The 12803-nt window shown below is 40.9% G+C and overlaps 1 protein-coding gene across 3 annotated transcripts in view; it reads right to left on the minus strand.

Moving 5' to 3' along the window:
• The window catches only part of LOC135540015 (S-adenosylhomocysteine hydrolase-like protein 1), a 70527-nt gene that overhangs the window by 31576 nt on the left and 26148 nt on the right, over positions 1 to 12803 (minus strand). Inside the window, exon 1 of one of the 3 annotated variants that reach the window (XM_064966308.1) lies at positions 7769 to 7977. The exons of the other annotated variants lie outside the window; for them this stretch is intronic. Within the exon in view, the coding sequence (XP_064822380.1) occupies positions 7769 to 7876 (108 nt within the window). The 5' untranslated portion in view covers positions 7877 to 7977. Of the gene's footprint in view, positions 1 to 7768; positions 7978 to 12803 lie in introns of those variants that run through there. 3 annotated transcript variants of the gene reach the window in all.

Here is a 12803-nt window from a genome sequence, read left to right on the forward strand (position 1 = left end):
TCCCACTCCCAACCATCCAGGAACAGTTTGGTGACGAACAATGCCTTTTCCAGCATGGTGGAGCACCTTGCCATAAGGAAAAAGTGATAACTAAGTGGCTCGGGATCAAAGCATCAATATTTTGGGTCCATGGCCAGGAAACTCCCCAGACCTTAATCCCATTGAGAACTTTTGGTCAATCGTCAACAGGCGGGTGGACAAACAAAAACCCACAACTTCTGACAAACTCCAAGCATTGATTATGTAAGAATGGGCTGCCATCAGTCAGGATGTGGCCCAGAAGTTAATTGACAGTATGCCAGGGCGGATTGCAGAAGTGTTGAAAAAGAAGGGTCAACACTGCAAATATTGACTCTTTGCATCAACTTCATGCAATTATCAATAAAAGCCTTTGACACTTATGAAATGCTTGTAATGCTTGAAATACATTAAAGTACTACTTAAGTATTTTACACCACTGCATACTGAATCGTCTTGCAGCCATCTTCGATCCACCCCTGCAGCAGCTTGCCTGATGGATCCAAGTGTTTCTCTGGCACTTCGCTCAACAGAAATGGAGCCACTGATGAGGGAAGCGGAGTCTTTTGTACTTCAGCAAATTCAGAGAGTACAGCCATGGAGCAGCAGGACCCCAGGAAGATGCCAATGCGATAAATTCAGCAAGCATCTCAACAACATTGATTCAGAAAAATAGCCTCCTGAGGTCGTGATTGTGTCTGAGGTCACTGTCCAGCCGGAGGGTCAACCTGGCAGGACATTATGTGTCCCGTGTGATCTGTGGAAATACTTGGAAAAGGTATATAGGGGCATGTTCACGGCGTCACCTCTCCAGTTCTGGCAGGCAAAGGATGGTGGTTTATCCACACTGTGGCACTGGTTTCTGCCCCTGCATTCCAAACGTTCATGGAGACCTCTCTGAACTGATAGATTTGTGAAGAAACTTTGTACTGCCTATGTTTTTATTAACCCTATTTGAAAGGGATAGTGAGATATACATGTTTAATATTACATAAACATAACATGTTAAATGTGCCATGACATAATTTGTTGTTTTTTTCCTCTCTTTGTCAGATAAAAAGTACTTGATTCATCTTACATCTACTAATATAAAAACATTGGATTGGTGTAAACATTAGCAAGAGAGTGTCTTTCCACCATATGTAATACTGGAATACTTTTCCAACCGTCTTTTAAAACATTTTTTGTACCTTTATTTAACCAGGCAAGTCAGTTAAGTTAACCAGTCTTATTTTCAATGACGGCCTGGGAACAGTGGGTTAACTGCCTGTTCACGGGCAGAACGACAGCTTTGTACCTTGTCAGCTCGGGGGTTTGAACTCACAACCTTCCGGTTACTAGTCCAACGCTCTAACCACTAGGCTACCCTGCCATCTTGAAGGAGATCCCACATATGCTGAGCATTTATTGGCTGCTTTTCCTTCACCTCTGTGGTCCAACTCATCCCAAACCATCTCAATTGGGTTACACAGCCTGGAGGTGTGTTGGGTCATTGTCCTGTTGAAAAACAAATGATCGTCCAAGTAAGCACAAACCAGATGGGATGGCATATCGCAGCAGAATGCTGTGGTAGCCATGCTGGTTAAGTATGCCTTGAATTCTAAATACATCACAGACAGTGTCACCAGCAAAGCACTATCACACCTCCTCCTCCATGCTTCACACTGGACACCACACATGCAGTGATCATCCGAACACCTACTCTGCGTCTCACAAAGACATGGCGATTGGAACCAAAAATCTCAATTTTGGACTCACCCAAAAAAAGCACAGATTTCCACCGGTCTAATGTCCATTACTTGTGTTTCTTGGACCAAGCAAATCTCTTCTGCTTATTGGTCCTTTAGTAATTGATTCTTTGCAGAAATTCGGCCATGAAGGCCTGATTGACGCAGTCTCCTCTGAACAGTTGATTTTGAGATGTTTAAGTTACTTGAACTCTGTGAAGAATTTATTTGGGCTACAATTTCTGAGGCTGGTAATTCTAATGAACTTATCCTCTGCAGCAGAGGTAACTGGGTCTTCCTTTCCTATGACGGTCCTCATGAGAGCCAGTCATCATAGCGCTTGATGGTTTTTGCAACTGCACTTGAAGAAACTTTCAAAGTTCTTGAAATGTTCCCTATTGACTGACCGTCATGTCTTAAAGTTATGATGGAATGTTTCTCTTTGCTTATTTGAGCTGTTCTTGCCATAATATGGACTTGGTCTTCTATCAAATAGGGCCCTCTTCTGTATACCACCCCTACCTTGTCACAACACAAGTGATGGGCTCAAACGCATTAAGAAGAAATTCTACAAATTAACTTTTAACAAGACACACCTGTTAATTGAAATGCATTCCAGGTGATTACCTCATGAAGCTGATTGAGAGAATGCCAAGAGTGTGCAAAGCTGTCATTAAGGCAAAAGGGTGGCTACTTGAAAATTCTAAAATATCTTTTGATTTATTAAACACTTTTTAGGTAACTACATGATTCCATGTGCGCTATTTCATAGTTTGATGACTTCACTATTATTCTACAATGTAGAAAATAGTAAAAATAAAGAAAAACCCTTGAATGAGTAGGCATGTGCAAACTTTTGACTGGTGCTGTATGTCCTGGCCATGAAGATATATGGAGTCCTCTAGCAGGGTTTCAACAACCCTCTCCTCAGGCCCCCGCAGACATTGCACATTTTTGTTTTCCCCCTAAACTTGCACACCTTATTCAATTAGTCAAAGGCTTGAGGACTAATTGAGTCAGGTGTGCCAGTTTAAGGTTAAAACAAAAATGTGAAATGTCTGGGGGGGGGGCGGTGCCTAGGAGAGGGTTAGGAAACCATTAGTGTCCAAAAGCCTGTGCTAGAATGGTCAGCACCATTGAGAACTGTCACCATTTTGATTTAGTCAACTGGGCGGGACTTCCAACTTCATTGGCTAATCCCTCCTGACCCGGTTGGCATGAACTGATGACCCGGTTGTATTTATGACAGCAGGGTCATCAGGATGGATCAGCCATTGAGTTTTACTTGTGAAGATTTCAAGATGGAGATGGTCTCAATGGCGCTTCCCATGCTCTCACAGACGCCATCATGACACAGATACAGATGTTATGTCTATCCAAGTCTATGGTCCATCACCTTATATATTACTGCCCCCCAGTGGCACGAAGTGACACCCACCCCACAAAAAACAAAACATAGGCCAACAAATGGCTCTTAGCCTCCCACGCATTGGCTACTTTCTGTCCCCAACACTAAAACTAAATATTAAAATGTAATTAAATGTTTTTAAATCAAACAAAGTATACTAAACAAAAATATATAAGCAACAGGTAAAGTGTTTGTCCCGTTTCATGAGCTGAAATAAATTATCCCCGAAATGTTCCATATGCACAAAAAGCTTATTTCGCTCACATTTTGTGCACAAATGTGTTTACATCCCTGTTAGTGAACATTTTGCCAATATAATCCATCCACCTGACAGCTGCGGCATAACAAGAAGCTGATTAAACAGCATGATCATTACACAGGTGCACCTTGTGCTGGGGACAGTAAAAAGGCCACTCTAAAATGTGCAGTTTTGTCACACAACACAATTCCACAGATGTCTCAAGCTGAGGGAGAGTGCAATTGACATGCCGACTGCAGCAATGTCCACCAGAGCTGTTGCCAGGTAATTGAATGTTAATTTCTCTACCATAAGCCGCCTACAATGTTATTTTAGACAATTTGGCAGTAGACCACATGTAACCACACCAAACCAGGACCTCCACATCCGGCTTCTTTACTTGCGGGATCGTCTGAGACCGGCCACCTGGACAGCTGATGAAACTGAGGAGTATTTCTATCTGTAATAAAGCCCTTGTGGGGAAAAACTTGTTCTGATTGGCCGGGTCCTTGAGCCCCGGTGGGTGGGCCTGGATCCCAAGTGGGTGGGCCTATGCCTTCCCAGGCACACCCATTGCCGCACCCCTGCCCAGTCATGTGAAATACATAGATTAGGGCCTAATGTATTTATTTAAATTGACCAATTTCCTTATATGAATGGTATCTCTGTAAAATCATTGAAATTGTTGCATGTTGCATTTATTTTGTTGTTCAGTATAAATAAAAACTAGTAAATCAAGTCTGAAAACTAATTGAAACTAAAGTTGAAGAAAAAACATAAGAAAAAAAACAGATTTTTTAAATTTATTTAAATAACACAACCCGGATTCACATGAGAAACACCTGGTTCATCACAGGGATTGTGCATGTGTGCTGGTGGTGTCACAATTTCAGGTAATGTGTTATGAATCATGACAAAGTAAAACCTCACCCATGTCACACAACACAACAATGCTAAGATATAAACCTCTTTCTGCTCAGGATGAACACAAATAGCCCATGCTTAGCAAAAAGGTCCTATAGCTTCTTTGGGTCTTTGATAGCTCCCAGTGTTTAGAAAACTACAACCTTAATATTTTGATATTTTTTATTATTTTAACCTTTATTTAACTAGGAAAGTCAGCTAAGAACAAATTCTAATTTATAATGATGGCCTACCTACCAAAAGGCCTCCTGCGGGGACAGGGGCTGGGATTAAAAATAAAAATATAGGACAAAAACACACATCCCGACAAGAGAGAGACAACAACATAAAGAGAGACCTAAGACAACAACATAGCATGGCAGCAACACATGACAACACAGCATGGAAGCAAGTTAGCAACACAACAACATGGTAGCAGCACAAAACATGGTACGAACATTATTGGGCACAGACAACAGCACAAAGGGCAAGAAGGTAGAGGCAACAATACATCACGCAAAGCAGCCACAACTGTCAGTAAGAGTGTCCATGATTGAATCTTTGAATGAAGAGATTGAGATGAAACTGTCCAGTTTGAGTGTTTGTTGCAGCTCGTTTCAGTCGCTAGCTGCTGCAAAATGAAAAGACGAGTGACCCAGGGATATGTGTGCTTTGGGGACCTTTAACAGAGTGTGACTGGCAGAACGAGTGTTGTTTGTAGAGGATGAGGGCTGCAGTAGATATCTCAGATAGGGGGGGGGAAGTAAGACCTAAGAGGGTTTTATAAATAATCATCAACCAGTGGGTCTTGAGATGGAGATACAGAGATGACCAGTTTACAGAAGAATATAGAGTGCAGTGATTTGACCTAATAGATCTCTCATTGGCAGTGACCCCTCTCATAGCCAAGACATGCTTGGCTGACCCACTCTTCATTCTACATGCAGTTACTGGGGAAGTCTAAACAGAGCCAGAGGTTAATGTGGGATAATCTCCACAGTATTTGAAGAATCCAGTGAAAACATTAGCATGTTAAACTGCGGCTGGAGGCCAGAGAGGGACGAGAGGGAGAGGGCGGCTGGAGGCCAGAGAGGGACGCTGGATATGTACTGAATGTTAGCATGCCAGAGGGTCTTTACATGGATTGAGGGCAGTGGGACCATTAATGAACTTCAGACCAAGGTCTTGTTTGATTTTCACTCATCGATGGCAAATTGATCTAACCATTTTGCACACGAACATTCCCCAAACAATTGTGTCGGTATAGAGGATAAAGTACCAATAGGTAGGGCCTATAAAATAAAAACATTTTCTTCATTTAGTTTTCCAGGTTTTCATTTCTGGTTTTTAGGATTTTACTCTCAAAAATTCTGACTTTTTAAATAGAAAAACAACCAAATTGGACATTCTAAGTCCACAACAATGCCTAAACCACACCAGGAGACCACTTGAGTTCTGGGGGAAAATGACCCTTTAATGCAAGTGTACACCAGCCAGAGTCTGTTGTTTGGTTAGCTGTGTTCCTGTAGCACTCATGTGATTGCAGAGTTTGCTAACCAGATGGCCAATGGCTTGACGCAAAGAATCGTGCTATAATTCTGCCAGGTAGGAATAGGTTACTTTGTAGTTAACATTTATTTGAGAAGGTTTTTGGGAAAGTGTTACTTACCATCTACAGCGCTTTTAGAATCTATTCAGACCCATTCACATTTCCCACATTTAGTTTTTGTTACAGCCTTATTCCAAACCAGATTAAATAGTTTCCCCGCATCAATCTACACACAATACCCCATAATGACAAATCAAGAAGAGGTTTAGACATTTTTGCAAATGTATTAAAAATCAAATAAAAATATCACATTTACCTAAGTATTCAGACCCTTTACTCAGTACTTTGTTGAAGCACTTTTGGCAGCGATTACAGCCTTAAGTCTTCTTGGGTATGACGCCATAAGCGTGGCACACCTGTATTTGGGGAGTTTCTCCCATTCTTCTCTGCAGATCCTCTCAAGCTATGTCAGGTTGGACTGGGAGTGTCGCTGCACAGCTATTTGCAGGTCTCTCCAGAGATAACTGCTACACATAGCCTACATCTTTGTCACTATATTAGCTAAAGTAACATCATAGTCAACATAGCTAATAGAACTAATGCTTTAGTCAACCCGCTACAATCATGCAGTAAAGTTAGTGTACAGTCAAGTAAGCAGTTACACTGGCGGGCCGCAGTGGCAATAAATGAGTAAAACCAAAAGCTTACCTTGACTTGGAAGAGTTCCAGTGTTGTGTTGGATAGTCATAGCCAGCTAGCTAACATAGCATCCCTCTGTTTGAGCAGGGTGTTTGAGTAGGCTAAACTAGCTAGCTGCATTTGCTAGCTAAGCAAGTGAAACTGAAATAAAATGACGAGATGTCTTACTTCTTCATTTTGGAAAATATTAATTTGTTCAAAAACTGTTCAACTATTGTCTTCTCTGTCAGTCAACCATTCACAACATTATTTTGCACTGCAGTACTAGCTAGCTGCATCTTAGGCTTTCAGTACTAGATTCATTCTCTGATCCTTTGATTGGGTGGGCAACATGTCAGTTCATGCTGCAAGAGCTCCGATAGGCTGGAGGACGTTATAATTACTGTGTATGTCTATGGAAGGGGGTGAGAACCATGAGCCTCCTAGGTTCTGTACTGTCCCTTTGCTCGTTTGAGGACTCTGCGGAAGTCGTAGTCCTCAGCAGTAGCCTCAGGGTTGTCTGCGATAGCCTTATGTGCGTTAGCCCTGTCCTTTAGTTTAGCAACAACCTTTGTGTTACAGCTGCAATTTGTAACGTTTTGTTGTGAGTTAATAGATCACATAGAAATGTGAGTTATAGATCTTATACACCAAGATGCGGCGTGGTAAGTGTCCATGGTTGTATATTTAAAACATAAACTGAACACTCAATGAATACAAAACAATAAATGTGAACAAAACCGAAACAGTACCATGTGGCGAACAAACATAGACACGGAAACAATCACCCACCAAAACAACAGTGAAACCCAGGCTACCTAAGTATGATTCTCAATCAGAGACAACTAACGACCCCTGCCTCTGACTGGGAACCATACTAGGCCGAACACAGAAAACCAACCTAGAAACACAAAACATAGAATGCCCACCCAACTAACGTCCTGACCAACTAAAACAAACAAATAACACAAGAACTAGGGTCAGAACGTGACATCTTTCATTTTCATTGAAAGCAAGAAGCGGTAAATCTGTTCTATGCGCATCATTTCTATACTTCCTGTTCTTAAGTTTAGTTTTTGCATCTTTTACTTTCGGTTTGGACATCAGCTTCAAACAGCTGAAAATACAATATTGTTGGTTATGGAAAATATATATTTCACAGCGGTTTAGAAGGAACAATGATTCTCTACACTATGCTTGCCTTTGTCACAAACTGAAATTAAGCGAACTATTAGAATTTTAGCAACCTTAGCAACCAGGAAATGGCGGAGAGATTTCTGCAGTGCATCTTTAATCCAGGGCTTTGATTGAGGAAGCAGTAAACCATCACAGTGGGGACAACATCGACGATGCATTTCCTAATGTCGCCAGTGACGGAGATTGTTAGATCATCGATGCTATCGGCGGCACCTTAGAACATATTTCAGTCAAAGCTAGCAAAAGCAGTCCTGTAGCATAATCCCTGATTCTGATGACCATTTCTCAAAGGCGAGAGTTATGGGTACTTCCTGTTTGAGCTTCTGCTTGTAAACAGGAAGCAGGAGTACGGAGTCATGATCCGATTTGCAGAATGGGGGACGAGGGAGGGTCTTGTATGCTTGCTTGTGGGTAGAGTAACAGTGGTCTCTGACTTTATCACCTCTAGTGGCAAAGAAAGCATGTTGATGGAAGTTGGGCATCACGTGTCTTAATGACGCATAACTAAAATCGCTGGTAACAAGGAAAGCAGCCTCTGGGTGAAATTTTCCTGCTTGTTTATAGCCTTGTACAGTTCGTTAAATGGAATGGAATGTGGAATGTATACAACAGTCAATAACAGCTTAAAATTCTGTCGGGAGGTAGAAGGGTATTTGACCATCAGGTACTCCAAGATGAGTGAACAATGGGTCCACTGTGCTCGAGTCAGCACACCATGTTGTTGTTGATGAAGAGGCAAACCCCTCTTCCTCTCTCGATTTCCCTGACTTCACTGTCGTGTCCACTCAGAGAATGGAGAATCCATCGAGTTGGATTGCCATGGCGGATATCTTGTTCAAAAGCCATGTTTCAGAAAAGCAGAAATACTTGCTGTTACGCAAGTTCCATTGGTAGCAAATGCGGAATTGGAGGTCAATCATATTATGATCAAGTGACTGTACATTAGCCAATAGACTAGAGGGAAGAGGTGGCCAGTTTTACCTTTGCTTTAATCTCACCAAAACTCCCCCTCTCTTGCCTCTAATGCAGGTGTTTCCTCTTGATACCCCGAAAATTGGGTTGTAATTACAGAAAAAGCTCAGAGCAGAGGAGTCTAAATTGAAGCCGGAATTGAGGTAACTGCCAATCTGACGTTCGAAAGTTCTTGTCGGCTATAAGAACTGTTTCCACCATAATACTCTCTATTGCAGGGGGTCGGCAATAGGCGGCCCACGGACCAATACCGGCCCACAAGTGACTTTTTCAGGGACCCCAAACAAATACATAAAGAAATATTTAGCTGAATTTTAGTCTAATTTAGGAAATCTGTTGCCAAGTATACCCACAAATAAAAAGAGATGTGATTGTGTCAATGTAATCAAGTTATGAAATTATTATTTTCAAATATAATCTCTTTTTGGGCTTACTTGTGTTCAATTTGCAGTATGCAAATTATTAAAATTATGTTCCAGCCCGCAGTTTAAATCTAGTTACCTAACCCTGCCCTATTGCATTCAGTCAATTATCCACTTCATTTTTGTCGAGAACCAGGACAGCACAACAGCAAAATTCAGTACACATCCATAATCCTCTTTCAGAAAGCTGACCTCTATCAATTGCAAAGAAAAACATTTGACAGCATATGCTTAGAGGGGAGATTCTCTATCTACCTCACCAATATAACTGAGCAAGTTAGCATTAAAATGCTTGCATTGTAACTTTGCTACAATGTGACTCATATCACCTTAAGGGTGTTGAAAGTTCACAACCTTTTGAAAAAAAATAAACTGAGCTGAAAAAAAAGTCAAATACAAAATTACTGATTATTTTATCTTCCTAAGTGAGACACGATCAGGCTGCATGGCTCAGTCATAGAGGGTTTTATGGAGCAGTGCTTAGAACTACTCCTCACCCTCTCACTTACCCTGTGTCTGTGTGCCTGAGCCATGGCTCCCGCTTGTAGCTCCATACCCCCCACTTGCAGTACAGGCTCCACGTTCATCCCTCACCAGTGCTCAAGCTCTTCTCCTGGCTGTTACGTTCAGCATCTGTTATCATAGCAATATCCACTCCAGGAGGGCAAAAGAGGGCCGTACCGTAGCCCCCACCATCATCCACCTGACCAATCCACTTCCCTCCTCTCTCTTGCTGTCCTTAACTTGAGTCGTTTCCCTGTTTGCAGTATTGTCTCAGTCTGGATCTGTTCCCTCTCACAGTCTCTCTGCTAATGTTCCATTCCCTTCGATTTTGTAAGTTTGGTGCCCCTTTCCATCCTGTGAAATCCCGGCAGTGGCTGCTTGCTAATTGAGCCTGAGGTCATTGGCTAATAAAAAGGATTGAAAGGGAATTAAAGCCTATTTCCATAAGCCTAAAAGCACTGCAGCAGATCTGACCAGGCCCACAGATATGGTCCAGCCTAAAAATACCCACTATTCTGACCCATCCTACTTACACCAAATTGTTCACCACCACCACCACCAGTGTGGTTTTAGAATGAGCAGTCAGTCATTAGCCATTTAATTCCATTAGCCAATAGTACCCGCACCTGGCCGCTAAATTAGACTAAAATTCAGCAAAATATTTCTTTATGTATTTGTTTGGGGTCCCTGAAAAGGTCACTTGTGGGCCAATAGTACCCGCACCTAAGTCACCATGCTCCTCTATGATGATTATCAGCAGTGACCCCAGTGACCTCTTTACAATATAAACCATAATAAAACGTACTACCACACCAAAGGGAACTTTTATTTAAGCACACTTCATGCTTCACTGGGGAATATCCAACTGCCATGTAAGTGTCTGTTGCTTAAAAAATGTAACTGAATTTATGAACATTTTCTAACAGACACTTATAACAGGTTCTTTAGATCAGTCGGGCCGGAAAATGTGGTAATATCATATGAAATACTAAGGTATCCTAAAATGTTGGGACGATAAGTATCATGACATCTTAGTAACATGATATTACCAGTATACCGTGCAACACTAGTTCTTAGAAGATTTCTTTCAGAATAATTATATCAGTGATATTTCTCACAGCCTAGCACTATTGGTGTTTTGATTAGACCGATTATGATACCGATTATTGGAGGACCCCAAAAAAAAGCCGATACCGGTTAATCGGACAATTTTTATATATATATTTGTAATAATGACAATTACATCAATACTGAAGGAACAATGAACTCTTATTTTAACTTAACATAATACATAAACAACATCTATTTAGTCTCAAATAAATAATGAAACATGTTCAATTTTGGGTTAAATAAAGCAAATATTCAGTGCTGGGGAAAAAGTAAAAGTGCAATATGTGCCATGTAAAAAAGCTAAAGTTTAAGTTCCTTGCTCAGAACATGATAACATATGAAAGCTGGTGGTTCAATATTCCCAGCTAAGAGGTTTTAGGTTGTAGTAATGTTAAGGGAATTTTTATCAATGATGACTAATTATGTATACATTTCAATCAGGACTAACTAGTCCAAATGCTATTATGTACTGTACATGTATGAATTTTCTCTCTTGCTCCCATTCCCAATTGTATATAATATAGTCAGGAGTTTAGAACAATGCCTTGATACAAATGAATGAACTATCTCCAGATGGCAGGGACGGACTATCTCCAGACTGTCTAGAATGCTTATCTACACGGACTGACCTTGGCTTTAGGCGAGGAGGGAAGGCTCGAGAACTATAGGGCCTCTCTACCAGTGTCAAGAAGAAATAGAACATTTAGAAAACGCTGACGTCATTTTCAGTTTATAACCTGTGGTAAAATGTATATGTACCCAGTACTCTCTCGAATTAAACGCTGTTACCTGACTTTTAAGACCGGGGCTCTGTCCATTCTTATAAAATATAGGGTCTTACAAACACTTAAATGCATTGACAGAGTGTTTAATTTTGATTGGGAAATAAAACAGAGGAATTTAGAATTCCTTCAACAAGTAATTATAGGAATTATGACGTGTCGACTATTTCTCTCTATACCATTTGTATTTCATATACCTTTGACTATTGTATGTTCTTATAGGCACTTTAGTATTGCCAGCCTAATCTCGGGAGTTGATAGGGTTGAAGTCATAAACAGCGCTGTGCTTCAAGCATTACGAAGAGCTGCTGGCAAACGCAGTAAAGAGCTGTTTGAATGAATGCTTACGAGCCTGCTGCTGCCTATCACCACTAAGTCAGACTGCTCTATCAAATATCAAATCATAGACTTATAATAAACACACAGAAATACGAGCCTTCGGTCATTAATATGGTCAAATCCGGAAACTACAATTTCGAAAACAAAATGTTTATGCTTTCAGTGAAATACGGAACCATTCCGTATTTTGTCAAACGGGTGGCAACCCTAAGTCTAAATATTGCTGTTACATTTCACAATCTTCAATGTTATGTCATAAGTCTGTACATTTCTAGCAAATTAATTACGGTCTTTGTTAGGAAGAAACAGTTCGAAACGAGCCAGGCGGCCCAAACTGTTGAATATATCCTGACTCTGCTTGCACTGAACGCAAGAGAAGTGACATAATTTCCCTAGTTAATATTGCCTGCTAACATGTATTTATTTTAACTAAATATGCAGGTTTAAAAATATATACTTCGGTGTAATGATTTTAAGAAAAGCATTGATGTTTATGGTTAGGTACATTTGTGCAACAAATGTGCTTTTTCGCAATGTTAATGTCAGGACCCGGTTACGAACCCGGGTCTCCGGAGTGAGAAACAGTCACTTAACCAACTGAGCCACGAATAGTCAGCAGAACCCAGAAGATGAGGCAGACACAGCAGTACTTGAGACGGTGTATTTAATAAAGTAAAAAGTGAAGTCCTTCAGGAAAACATGTAACTCCACAACCTCAAAAGGAATTCCACAAGAACAAGGTAATCCACAAGGTAATCCTCCAAGACAAAAAGGTAAATCCACAAGGTGGTAGGTAAAGCATAAAAAGCCTCAAAAGATACTCAAAAATAAATAAACAAGAACAAAAAACAGAATTCCACAAGAGCGTCCACCGGGATCAACAAGAGTACACAGAATACTAGGGCTGGGTGCTAACATACAAACACAGAGCAAAGAACTGAGGGAAACTAAGGGTT

The sequence above is a fragment of the Oncorhynchus masou genome, chromosome 5 (genome assembly GCF_036934945.1).
Source record: "Oncorhynchus masou masou isolate Uvic2021 chromosome 5, UVic_Omas_1.1, whole genome shotgun sequence".
Taxonomy (NCBI): domain Eukaryota; kingdom Metazoa; phylum Chordata; class Actinopteri; order Salmoniformes; family Salmonidae; genus Oncorhynchus; species Oncorhynchus masou.